The following is a 12,361-nucleotide window of genomic DNA, read 5'->3' on the forward strand; positions in this document are numbered from 1 at the left end:
TCACACAAAAGAGGATATCCAAGTGACTGATAAGCATATAAAAAGATGCTCACAATGAACGTCTTCAGGGAAATAAATGCAAATTTAAACCACATACTTAGGTGATTTGAACCAAGGCAGTTCTGTCAACCTCTCGCTGTATTTACTAATATGTAAATTGGAAATATTAATGCTTATGCTCAGGAATTTACAGTCTGAAGAAGGAATAAATGACACAACTGAAAACTGATAATTATGTATGGAAACACAGAATTATATACTAAAAGTCCAGGGGTAGAGACATAGTGGCCATATCTTTTGCCCCTAAATCAAATCAAATCAAATCAAATCAAATCAAATCAAATCAAATCAAATCAAATCAAATCCCGGGCTCAAGCGGCCATCCCGCCTCGGCCTCCCAAAGCACTGGGATGCCAGGCATGAGCCACCGCACCTGGCCAAAAAAAATGTTAAAGAAAGAACGAAATTGGTAACCACAGCGGCATCTCAAGGCAGGGAAACTAAAAGGCTGAAGCCAGGTGGAAAATTTACTTATCACTGTGCTTATAAATAAAATATTTACATTTAAAAACGAACAAAGTCTGCGCGGTCCTAGGTGAACCTGGCCGAGGCTTCTGCGTCGAGGATGGCGCGGGTCAGCTGAGGCCAAGAACGCAGGCACTGCCCTACCGCTCTCCAGATCACAGCTCCGCCTCTGCGAGGCCCCGGGGAAATGGGCATCCCCGCTCCAGTGACAGAAGGACAAAGATGGAGCCCGGTGGCTGGGTGTTCCACCCAAGATCACAAGCGAGCTCAGGGTCCTCCCCTTGACCGCCCCAGGGTGGGCATTTTTAAAAGCAGAGGAAGGGAGGGAACACACTCTTTGGTGCTGTGGCCACCTTGCCTCGCCCACGGCGGGCGCTCACAGGCTTTGGGGGCCCCGCCCGGGCCGCAGAGGGGAGAGGCCGCCCCATGCCCCGCCCCGCCAAATTTAAGAGCCTTCGCCGAACGCCGGGAGGTTCCCAGACCACCGGTCTTGCTCCCGACCTTTTGCAGAATCTTCTCACTTCTCCCGAGCTCCCTTCCTTGCGCCCGTCCCGGCAAGAGACGCGTCATGCCCAGCTCCAGGACGCCAGGCAGCCCGCCGCCCGCTCCCTCGGGCGCTCGGGTCCGGCCGCCTCGCTCGGGCCGCTCTCCGGCGCCTAGGTTCCCCACCGGCCCGAACACGCCCCGCGCTCCCGGACGCTTCGAGTCCCCCTTCTCTGTCGAGGCCATCCTGGCGAGGCCCGAGCCCCGCGCGCCAGCGGCCTCCCAGCCGTCGGGCTCCGCCTGCGCCCACCCTGCCTTCTGGACCGCTCCTTTCCTGTGCGCCGGCCCGGGCCTGCCCTGGGCGTGTCCGGCATCGTGGCTGCCAGCCTACCTGAGCGTGGGTCTCTACCCTGTGCCAGGGCCGCGCGTGGCTACCGTCTGCGGCCCGCGGGGCTTCAGCGTCACAGGTACTGCGCGCCCCGCGCCCGCATGCGGGGGACTGGGAGGGGGCTGGAGAGCCTAGGCCGCCACCTCCGGCGGAGGTGCAGGAGAGGGCACTGAGTCTGAGAATCACACACGGCTGGAGTGGGAAGGGGCTTTGCCACCGCTGACCTTGCAGTTGAAGCCGAGGACCGCGACAGTCTGCCGAGAAAGCCTCCGGCGCGAGGCTTGCCCGGCAAGCTGCTGAGGTGGGAGAGGGTGGGTGTGAGGGCGGCGCAGCGCCTGAATGCGGTGGGCAGTAGGCAAGCGGTGGGGCTGCAGGGGGACCCAGCCCTGCTCCCTGTCTCCGCGTCCCTTGACTTCCTCGCACACCCCAGGGTAGCGCTTGGTGGCAGACACGCTTCCCAAAGCTGCTCTCGACCCTAACCGATGGCCCTGTTTTTTTGTTGGGGGGGAGAAGTGGACGCTCCGGGCTTTGCTGTTGAGTGAGGAGCTGTTAGGAGCTGGTCAAGGCTCACGCACCGCTACTGCCTCCACTGCTCACGTCTGTGAACTTGGGCTCCACACTTCTCCGCTCTGAGCCTGCGTGCCTGCAATGCTCTTAAGTGGTGCTTAAGGGCCAGGCACTTAAATCTCATGAGAAAGTAACTGTAAGACCGGGCGCGGTGGCTCACGCCTGTAATTTCAGCACTTTGGGAGACCAAGGCGGATGGATCACCTGAAGTCAGGAGTTCAAGACCAGCCTGGCCAACATGGTGAAACCCCGTCTCAACTAAAAACACAAAAAAATTAGCAGGGCGTGGTGGCGCACGCATGTAATCCCAGCTACTCAGGAGGCTGAGTCAGGAGAATCACTTGAACCCAGGAGGCAGAGGTTGCATTCAGCCAAGATTGCCCCACTGCACTCCAGCCTGGGCGACAGAGTGAGACTCCCTCTCAAACAAACACAAAAAAGTAACTATAGAGGGAATTTTGCCCTCTAGCATTAAACATCCACCTACACATGCTTTTGCATTTTTGGTTGCCAGGTTCATGTTTCCCCATGTCCCCACGAAGAAAACAGGAGCAAAGTTAGTCCAAGACTTGTCAACCCATACTAAGATAGTTGTAACACAATCTTGCCGGGTTCCTACTCTAGGGCACTCGCCCCAGTCCAGCATTTATTTCCTCAACCCATTTCAGCAGTGCATTAACCCCTGGACTCCCAGCCCCATCCAAATTCAACATCACTGGATCTGGCAGCCCTGCCCATCACTCCAAGTCACCTTTCTCTGAGCTCTTCACACACCTGAAGTCTGAATTATAGTTTATTACTTCATGTTACAGTTGTCTCATTTTCAAGTTTTTGTGTGTGTGTGTTTTGTTTTAGAGGAGTCTCGCTATGTCTCTCAGACTGGAGTGCAGTGGCGCTCTCTCTGCTCGCTACAGCCTCCTTCTGGGCTCAAGTGATTCTCTTGCCTTAGCTCCAGAGTGGCTGGAATTACAGGCGCCTACCACCACGACCGGCTAATTTTTGTATTTTTAGTAGAGATGGGGTTTCCCCATGTTGGGCAGGCTGGTTTTGACTCCTGACCGCAAATGATCTGCCCGCCTTAGCTTCCCAAAGTGCTGGGATTACGGGCATGAGCCACTGCACCCGGCCTCAAGTTAGTTTTTGCATGGGTATTACACCCACACGGTCCAAATGTCAAAATTTGTACTAAGATATATGGAGAGGACTTTTCTCTTTTGCCTGTCACCTAGCCACCTACTTCTTGAGATATTTTATGCATATTTATTACCTGAATACAGATATGCACACACGTCTATTCTTTCCTTCATTTCCCCAAACTCACCATACACTATGCTCTGTACCTTACTCTAGTCACTCAACCATGTATCTTGGAGATTTTTCCAATCCATAAAGAGCTTCTTTTACATCTACAGAGTAGCCCATTGAAGGAATATATCATAATTTATTTAATCAGGTCCCATTGATGTTTTCTGTCACTGCTGTTATATACAGCACAGCAATGAATAACCTTGCACATAGGCTATTCTAGTATAGTTTGGTTTGTTGGGCTTGCTGTAGTTTTGCCAGATTGCCTTCCACAGAGCTTGCACCTGCTCTGCACTCCCGGAGTTCAAAACCAACTGTGTGTGAGAGTGCTCCCTTTTCCTTCACTCTCACCTACATGATGTGTTATCCATCTTAGTTTATCCAACCTGACAGAAGGAAAACAGTATCGCTGTGTTAGTTCAATTTGCATTTCTGTAATAAGTGAGATGGAGAATATTTTCATGTTTAAGGGCTATTGTATTTCTTTTTCTTTTTCTTTTTCTTTTTTTTTTCAGATGGAGCCTCACTTTGTTGCCCAGGCTGGAGTGCAGTGGCCCGATTTCGGCTCACTGCAAGCTCCACCTCCCAGGCTCATGCCATTCTCCTGCCTCAGCCTCCTGAGTAACTGGGACTACAGGCGCCTGCCACCACAGCCGGCTAATTTTTTGTATTTTTAGTGGAGATGGGTTTTCACCATGTTAGCCAGGATAGTCTCCATCTCCTGACCTCGTGATCCACCCGCCTTGGCCTCCCAAAGTGCTGGGATTACAGACGTGAGCCACCGCGCCTGGCCTTTTTTTTTTTTTTTTTGAAACGGAGTCTCGCTCTGTCACCCAGGCTAGAATGCAGTGGTGCAATCTCAGCTCACTGCAACCTCCGCCTCCCAGGTTCAAGTGATTCTCCTGCCTCAGCCTCCCAAGTAGCTGGGATTACAGGCACATGTCACCACGCCTGGCCAATTTTTTGTATTTTTAGTAGAGACAAGGTTTCACCATGTTAGCCAGGATGGTTTTGATCTCCTGACCTTGTGATGTATTTCTTTTTCTGTGAACTATCTGTTCTTGTATTTTGTCCATATGTGTAGTTGGTTATTTAAAACAATCTATTTGTAGATGCTCTTTTCTACTGAGGAAATTAACCCCGGCCGGGTGCAGTGGCTCACCCCTGTAACCCCAGCACTTTGGGAGGCTGAGGCGGGTGGATCACTTGAACTCAGGAGTTGAGACCAGCCTGGGCAACATGGCAAAGCCCCGTCTCTACTAAAAACACAAAAATTAGCTGGGCATGGTGGTGTGCACCTTGGTGGGGGCTGAAGTGGGAGGATTGCTTGTGCCTGGGAGGCAGAGGTTGCAGTGAGCCCAGGTCAAGCCACTGCAATCCAGCTCGGGCGACAGAACAAGACCCTATCTCAAAAAATTAAAAAAGAAATTAGCCCTTTAACTGTAATGAACTACACACTTTTTTCTATTTATTGGCCTTTGACTTTGATTATGGTGGTATTCTTTTGTTACATAGAAAAAATTTTAATTTTTATATGTTTGATGTAGTTTTATAAATCAGTTCTTTTTTTTTCTTTTTTGAGACAGGTTCTCTGTCACTCAGGCTGGAGTGCAATCATGGCTTACCACAGCCTCAACCTTCCAGGCTTAAGCACTCCTCCTTAGCCTCCTGAGTAGCAGGGGCCACAGGCATGCGCTACCATACTCGACTAATTTAAAACATTTTTTTTGTAGAGGTGGAATCTCACAATGTTACCCAGGTTGATCTTGAACTCCTGGGCTCAAGCGATCCTCCCACCTCAGCCTCCCAAACTGCTGGGATTACAGGCATGAGCCACTGTGCCTGGCCCCAGGTCTCATATGATACTTGGAAAGAACTTCCTCACCGTGAAGTCATAAAATAACTTCCCCCTGTTTTTTTCTCAATTTTTGTGGGTTTACCTTTTTACATTTAAAGATTTCCATTTGGATTTTTTTTAGTGCAAGGTATTGGATATGGATCCAGCTTAATTTTTCCCATATCTGGAAATAATCCCTCTCTTCCCCACTGGATTATCACTTCTGTTTTAATTTTTATAATAACCATAGACTTTCGTCTTGCTCTGTGCCTGGCACACTGCTAAGCACCCTGTAAGCAAACAGCGCATATGTTTTTGTTGTTGTTGTTGTGGTAGTTGCTGTTGTTGAGACAGGGTCTTGCTCTATGGGCAAGGAGTGATCTCGGCTTGGCTCACTACAACCTCTGCCTCCCGGGCTCAAGTGATCCTCCTGCTTCAGTCTCCCAAGTAGCTGGTCTGCAGTTGTGCACCACCACACCCGACTAATTTTTGTATTTGCTTGTAGAGATAGGGTTTTGCCATGCTGCCCAGGGTGGTCTCCAACTCCTGGGCTCAAGTGATGGGCCCATCTCAGCCTCTCAAAGTGCTGGTATTACAGGCATGAGCCACTGTGCCTAGACAGCACCATGTTAAAATCTGGACATCTCTGGAAGTAGGGATTAATTATCACCATTTTATATATGAGGAAATCAAGGCTCACAGAAGTACATTGACTTGCCCAAGGTCCTCTGGCTGGTAATTGGTGGTAAAGCTGGGATTCCAACTAGAGGCTTTTTTTTTTTTTTTTTTTTTTTTTTTTTCAGACAGAGTCTGACTCTATCGCCTAGGCTGGAGTACAGTGGCACAATCTTGGCTCACTGCAACCTCCGCCTTCCAGGTTCAAGCCATTCTCCTCCCTCAGCCTCCCGAGTAGCTGGGATTACAGGTGCCCACCACCACGCCTGGCTAATTTTTGTATTTTTAGTAGAGCAGGGTTTTGCCAAGCTGACTAGGCTGGTCTTGAACTCCTGACCTCAGGCTATGCACCCACCTCAGCCTCCCGAAGTACTGGGATTACAGGTATGAGCCACCATGCCTGGCCTCAACTAGAACTCTTAAGGAATACACAATACAGCCTACTTTCTTCCCCAAAGGTCAACTTCTGATTCTGAAACAAGGCTGACTAGGTACACCAGGCTGTATGTCTGATGGGCTTTTCCTGATCTTTTGGTCTACCTTGGCAGGCACAGAGTAAGCCTAGTGGGCCCAGTGGTTGGAGTCCTAAGCAGCCAGGACCCCAGACACACTCCCTTTGTTGGGGCAGTCTGTCTGCCAGCCCTGACTCCCCAAGGCCAGTGGGGGCTGAATGGCCTTAGCATTATGCTTGCCATTCTTCTGCCTGGAATACTGTCCTCCCAGATAGCCCAATGACTCACTCCCTCTTTCCCATCAAGATTTGACTTAGGAACTGCTCCTGGTTGATGCATCTCCACTGGCCCACAGCTTGGTCTCATCTATTCCCATGGCTTAAAATACCATCTATATAAGCTGATGACTCCCAATTTTTTTTTTTTTTTAATTGAGACAGAGTCTTGCACTGTCACCCAGGCTGGAGTGGAGTGGGCTCTATCTTGGCTCACTGCAACCTCTGCTTCCCGGACTCAAGCATTCTCCTGCCTCAGCCTCCTGAGTAGCTGGGATTACAGGCATGTGCCACCATGCCCAGCTAATTTTTGTATTTTTAGTAGACAGGGTTTCACCATGTTGGCCAGGCTGGTCTCTAACTCCTGATCTCAAGCGATCCGCCTACTTCAGCCTCCCAAAGTGCTGGAATTACAGGCATGAGCCACTGTGCTCAGCGATGACTCCCAAATTTGTATCCTCAGCTCAACCCTCTCTTCTGACTTGTATCTCTTCTGACCTTACTTCTAAGACGTAAGCTCCATAATGACAGAGATTTTCTGTTTTGTCCTGAAACCATGCATGACACACAGTAGACGTTCAAAAAGTGTATTTGTTCAATGAATTAAAAGGGTGAAACCCTGGGGAACTCTTCTCTGCCCATTCCATGGTGTTGCCAGAAGCAGTCAAGGAAAGGAGAGGAAGGCAAAGAGAAGGGAGGTTTGGCAACTCCTATTAGGGGCCAGAAGTGAAGCCACTTGGCTAGACAGTAGTGGTGGCAGACAGAGTCTCATTGCATTGTCCCTTCTTTCCCATTTATTTGTTTGCTGTTATTTCTGGACAGTCTCTTTCCACTGTCTTCTTGCACTGTTACCTGGCCAAGGGGAAGGCAAGGTAGTAGAGCTGTGTATGCCTTCTCATTTTGCCAAGGTGGGAGTGCCGGGGGCTTCTGGCTAACCTCCCCTGCTGCTGGATAACCTCCCCTGCTGCTGGATAACCTCCCCTGCTGCTGGTTGCTCTTTAGGGTTGGAGCTGGCTCATTGCTCAGGACTCTGGGCCTTCCCAGACTGGGCCCCAACGGAGGACCTAAGGGACACTGAGAGACAACAAAAGAGAGTCCGAACTATGTTTAACTTGGAGCAGCTGGAAGAGTTGGAGAAAGTGTTTGCAAAACAGCACAATCTGGTGGGGAAGAAGAGAGCCCAGCTGGCAGCTCGGCTCAAACTTACAGAGAACCAGGTGGGAGTACGGACTCCTGTTGGGCCTGGGCTGCACCTGGGGACAAACACTACCTCGGCAAGGCCCTAAACGGAGGGTGGGAGGAAGACATGGACCCTCTTCCCTGTGCCAGGCTGTTGAGGGGACAGGCCCTGACTTTTTGCACGCTCAATATAATGAAAAGAAGTCCCATTTGAAGTCACATTATGTGAACAGATTGGAATGTTAACTTAGATTATTAGTCTAAAAACTGATAATAAAGGATTTTCATGCTAAATAAGGACCTGCTAGTAAAATTAAGTAGATGTGGCCAGGTGTGGTGGCTCACGCCTGTAATCCCAGCACTTTGGGAAGCCGAGGTGGGCAGATCACAAGGTCAGGAGTTCAAGACCAGCCCAGCCAACATAGTGAAACCCCATCTCTACTAAAAATACAAAAATTAGCTGGGTGCCTATAATCCCAGCTACTTAGGAGGCCAAGGCAGGAGAATCGCTTGAGCCCAGGAGGCAGAGGCTGCAGTGAGCGGAGATCACACCACTGCACTCCAGCCTGGGCAACAGTGCGAGACTCCGTCTCAAAAAGCAACAACAACAACAACAAAAAAAAAAAAAAAGAAAGAAAAAAGAAAAAAATTAAGTAGATATTGAAGAGAGTCAATATAATCAATGTTTCTTTCACCCCTATATTCCTCTCCAGCTATTATGTCAATTCTCTGTTCCTTTCACAGGCAAACTTCTCAAGAACTTGCCATGTTCACTTTGTCAGTGTCCTCACCTCCCACTCCTTCACACATTCCAACATGACTTTTCCCTACCATGCCATCAAAACTTCTCAGCAAGGTCTCTAATAACCTCCATGTTGCCAGAACCAACAATATGACACTTTACTTTCTTCAACTCAGTCCACCACTCAGCAGCTCTTAGTACTGGACAGTCAGCCACCTCATCCCTTATTGAAACATGTTCCTCATAGCCTCCAGACACCATGCTGTCTGGTTTTCCTCCCAGCTCTGTCTCCTTGGCAGGCTACCCTTCCCTTGGGGACCTCGAAATCTCTTCCCAGCTGGTCTCATCTATTCCCATGGCTTAAAATGCCATCTATAAGCCAATGACTCCCAAATTTGTATCCTCAGCACAACCATCTTGTCTGACTTATATCTCTAACTACCTTCTTGGTGATTCCACTTAGATGTCTCATGGGCACGTATCTGAAACCCAAGTCTAAACCTCAATTCCTGACTTTTTTCTTGCCCAAATGTGTTCCTTTCCCATACATGCCTCCACCATCCACCTGGTTACTCAAAAACCCCATCATCCTAGATTGCTCCTTCTCCCCCGCTTCCAACCATCATTGAGCCTTGTCATCTCTACCTCCAAAATACAGCTAGAGTTGCTTCACTTCTCTCAGTCACCCCTAATGTACGCCCCAGGTCCCCCGGGGCTGTGGCAGTGGCCTCTCTCCTGTCTCCCTGCTTCTGCTGCCATCCATGCTTCACACAGCAGCCAGGTGCACAGTGCACTTCGGATGTAAATAGGATTACGTGGGCCCACGTAAAAGCCTCACGGGTGACACTCCTTATCTATATGGCCTTCCAGGTCCTGGGTGATCTGGCAGCCGCTGACCTCTCCCATTTCCCTCCCTTGACTTTCTCCTCTCACTCTAATCCATGCTCTCCTCCTTCCTGGTCCTCAAACACTCCAAGCTTGGTTCCATTTCAGAGCCTTCCTACAGGTTGTTCCCTGCCCTGTGGGCCTGCTCTTCTCTGTCGCCATCAGGTGGGCCTCTCTCTCTTTGAGCCTCAGCTTTAGTGCTGGTTCCTCAAGGAGGCCTCCTCTACCCAAAGCCCTGTTTGTATCCCGTTTTGTGTTTACATAGCTCTGTTTGTTTACATGTTTCTTGCCAGTGTTTCTTCACTAGCTCCTGAGCTCCACGAGGGTAGGCAGCTTGCCTCTGTTGCTCGCCACTGTATCAGCATCACCTAGGATGGTGCTTAGCACATCCTGGAAGCTCAGTAAATACTCGAATGAATGAATGGTGTCTGGAATTATAGAAAGGGGTGTTTTGGAGGACGTGCCTCCCTGAGAAGGAAGAGCAAATATTGGCCAGGCAGAGAGGGGTGTTCACTCCAGGAATTGGGAAGCAGTGGGACCTGCTGGTCACATTCTGATCTCTGCCCACTGTCTCCAATTATAGGTGAGAGTCTGGTTCCAGAACCGCAGGGTCAAGTATCAGAAGCAGCAAAAGCTGAGGGCAGCGGTTACATCTGCCGAGGCTGCCTCCCTGGATGAGCCTTCCAGCAGCTCCAACGCCAGTATCCAGAGTGATGATGCCGAGTCAGGAGTAGACGGCTGAGGACTGGGACAGAGGCCCTAGCCAGGCTGCCTGGGCTAGTTCCTCCTGGGGGTACCCACTGGAGCTCCCTGCCTCACACTTCAACAAAAAGCCTCCTCAACCAGAGGAATCTGAGCTGTCAAGCAGGGACCCCCTTTTCTATACTGATTCCTGGAAACTGGAATAATGTAATAATTGGAGGCACAGATTCTTGCCTTCAACTATGTCCTTGGCCAACCTATGGAACTTCCGAGCCTTTTATCTTTATATGTATAATGGGTGCATTCATAACTTAGACCACCCAGGGGTGAGAAGATGTCTGTAAAGCAATAATGTGCCAGGCACAGTGCGAAGTGTGTGGTTACTGTCAAGGCTTGTAAGCCCCTGAGTAGAAAAGACCAAATGGAAAAAAAAAAAACCGTTTTTCTTTTGCTTTCACCCCACAACAATCAACACAGAACACTTCTGTGACCAAACGTATAGGGGTGTACCCCACATTCCAACCTCTAATTCAGTAAATTCTGACATGATCTACCTGCAGGTAGTGTCTGACCCCACAGATTGAGGGCTCATTTCACAAGGCGGCCCCTCCATTTTTTTTTTTTTTTTTTGAGACAGAGTGCAGTAGTGCGATCTTGGTTCACCACAACCTCTGCCTCCCGGGTTCAAGTGATTCTCCTGCCTCAGCCTCTAGGCGCACACCACCACGCTTGGCTAATTTTTATATTTTTAGTAGAGACGGGGTTTCACCATATGGTCAGGCTGGTCTTGAACTCCTGACCTTGTGATCCACCCACCTCAGCCTCCCAAAGTGCTGGGATTACATGCGTGAGCCACCACCCAGCCCAACCCTGCCCTTTTTGTTTTTTATGGAGTCTTAAGGTCTATCAGTCATCGGTCAACTCATTAGCATATGAAAAAACATCACTTCAGAGATTCTAGGGATTTTAGGAGTTCTATGCCAGGAAATCGAGATGAAGACCAAATATATATTTCATAATATCACAGCTCCTCTCACCTGGGGGAGTGATACCTGTACCAGCAATTAATATTTTCCTGGCCTGGCTGTGGAGAAGGAGCCTCTTTGAATAAGCATCTGGGCATAGACTCTTTCCCCATCAGAAGGAGTTGAGAGCAAAGAGGAGAAGGTAAAACTGTTTAGCCCACTTCACAAAGTTTCCCAACGTTTTCTTGTTTTGTCTGAACTGTTACCATTCTCAGAAGCAGCTCAGGCCCAGCAGCCAAGACAAGGTCTCCCTCGGTCACCCAGGCTGGAGTGCAGTGGTGCAATTATAGCTCACGGCAGCCTCAACCTCCTGGGCTCAAGTGATCCTCCCACCTTAGCCTCCTGAGCAGCTGGGTCTACAGGCACGTGACACCACGCCTGGCTAATTTTTAAACATTTTTGTAGAGACAACGTCCCTTTGTTGTCCAGGCTGGTCTTGAACTCCAGGCTTCAATTGGTTCTCCTGCCTTGGCCTCGCAAAACCCCATCTTTTTATAGAAGTATTTGTGTATGCCAAGGCTGGCATTTTGTCATAAACTCTGCTGTGTTTTCACAGGACAGTTATAATTTCCCCCTTTCATGACTCTGACTCATGGGTCCTTTTTCTTCTCAAGAATGTGCTCAATTTCTCTGAAAGAAACCTGCTGCCAGGATTTTCAGAGCTGATTTCCGTAGCACAGACCATTCAGATTCCAGAATGGCTGTTGGGGACTGAGCTGAGGGGTGGAAGGAAGCCTGCCCTGCTACCTGGTGGTGAGTGAGGACACGGCCCCCAGCTGCTCTCGGGGTAGGTTTGCCCCCAAGTCCGTGGACTATTCGCTCCCTGACACCGTGCTGCAGGCTTGAGGGGACCCAGGGTCGGTTTCAAGAACCTTTTCTCTGGCCCTGCCAACTATCTATCTCCCCCAAGTCCGTGGACTATTCGCTCCTTGACACCAGACTGCAGGCTTGAGGGGAGACAGGGTCAGTTTCAAGAACCTTTCTCTGTCCCTGTCAACCATCTATCTGTAATTATTTGATAGATAATTGTGGCTTGATCACGGCTCATTGCAGTCTCGACCTCCCCAGGTTCAGGTGATCCTCCCACGCACCACCATGCCCGGCAAATTTTTCTATTTTTTGGAGAGATGAGGTCTCACTACGTTGCCCAGTCTGTTCTTGAGCCCGGGAGCTGGAGGCTGCAGTGAGTCGAGATCGCCCCATGCCAGTATGGGCGACAAAGCGAGACCCTGTCTCAAACAAAACACACAAAATCAGGGGACAAGGAAACAAAACAAGGCTTGATAGTCAGGCCTAGCTGTGGGGACAAAGGCCATAGGTC

At 49.8% G+C, this 12,361-nt stretch overlaps 1 protein-coding gene across 1 annotated transcript; it reads left to right on the top strand.

The window, feature by feature from the left end:
• Positions 1-690: 690 nt before the first annotated feature.
• On the top strand, positions 691-11,628 carry NOTO (notochord homeobox). Its single transcript, XM_010361961.2, has 3 exons — positions 691-1,475; positions 7,510-7,724; positions 9,897-11,628. Exons 1-3 carry the CDS (start codon positions 713-715, stop codon positions 10,053-10,055), a joined length of 1,137 nt encoding a protein of 378 aa, XP_010360263.2. The 5' UTR covers positions 691-712; the 3' UTR covers positions 10,056-11,628.
• The last annotated feature ends 733 nt before the right edge of the window (positions 11,629-12,361 follow it).

Source organism: Rhinopithecus roxellana, chromosome 17 (genome assembly GCF_007565055.1).
Source record: "Rhinopithecus roxellana isolate Shanxi Qingling chromosome 17, ASM756505v1, whole genome shotgun sequence".
NCBI lineage: Eukaryota > Metazoa > Chordata > Mammalia > Primates > Cercopithecidae > Rhinopithecus > Rhinopithecus roxellana.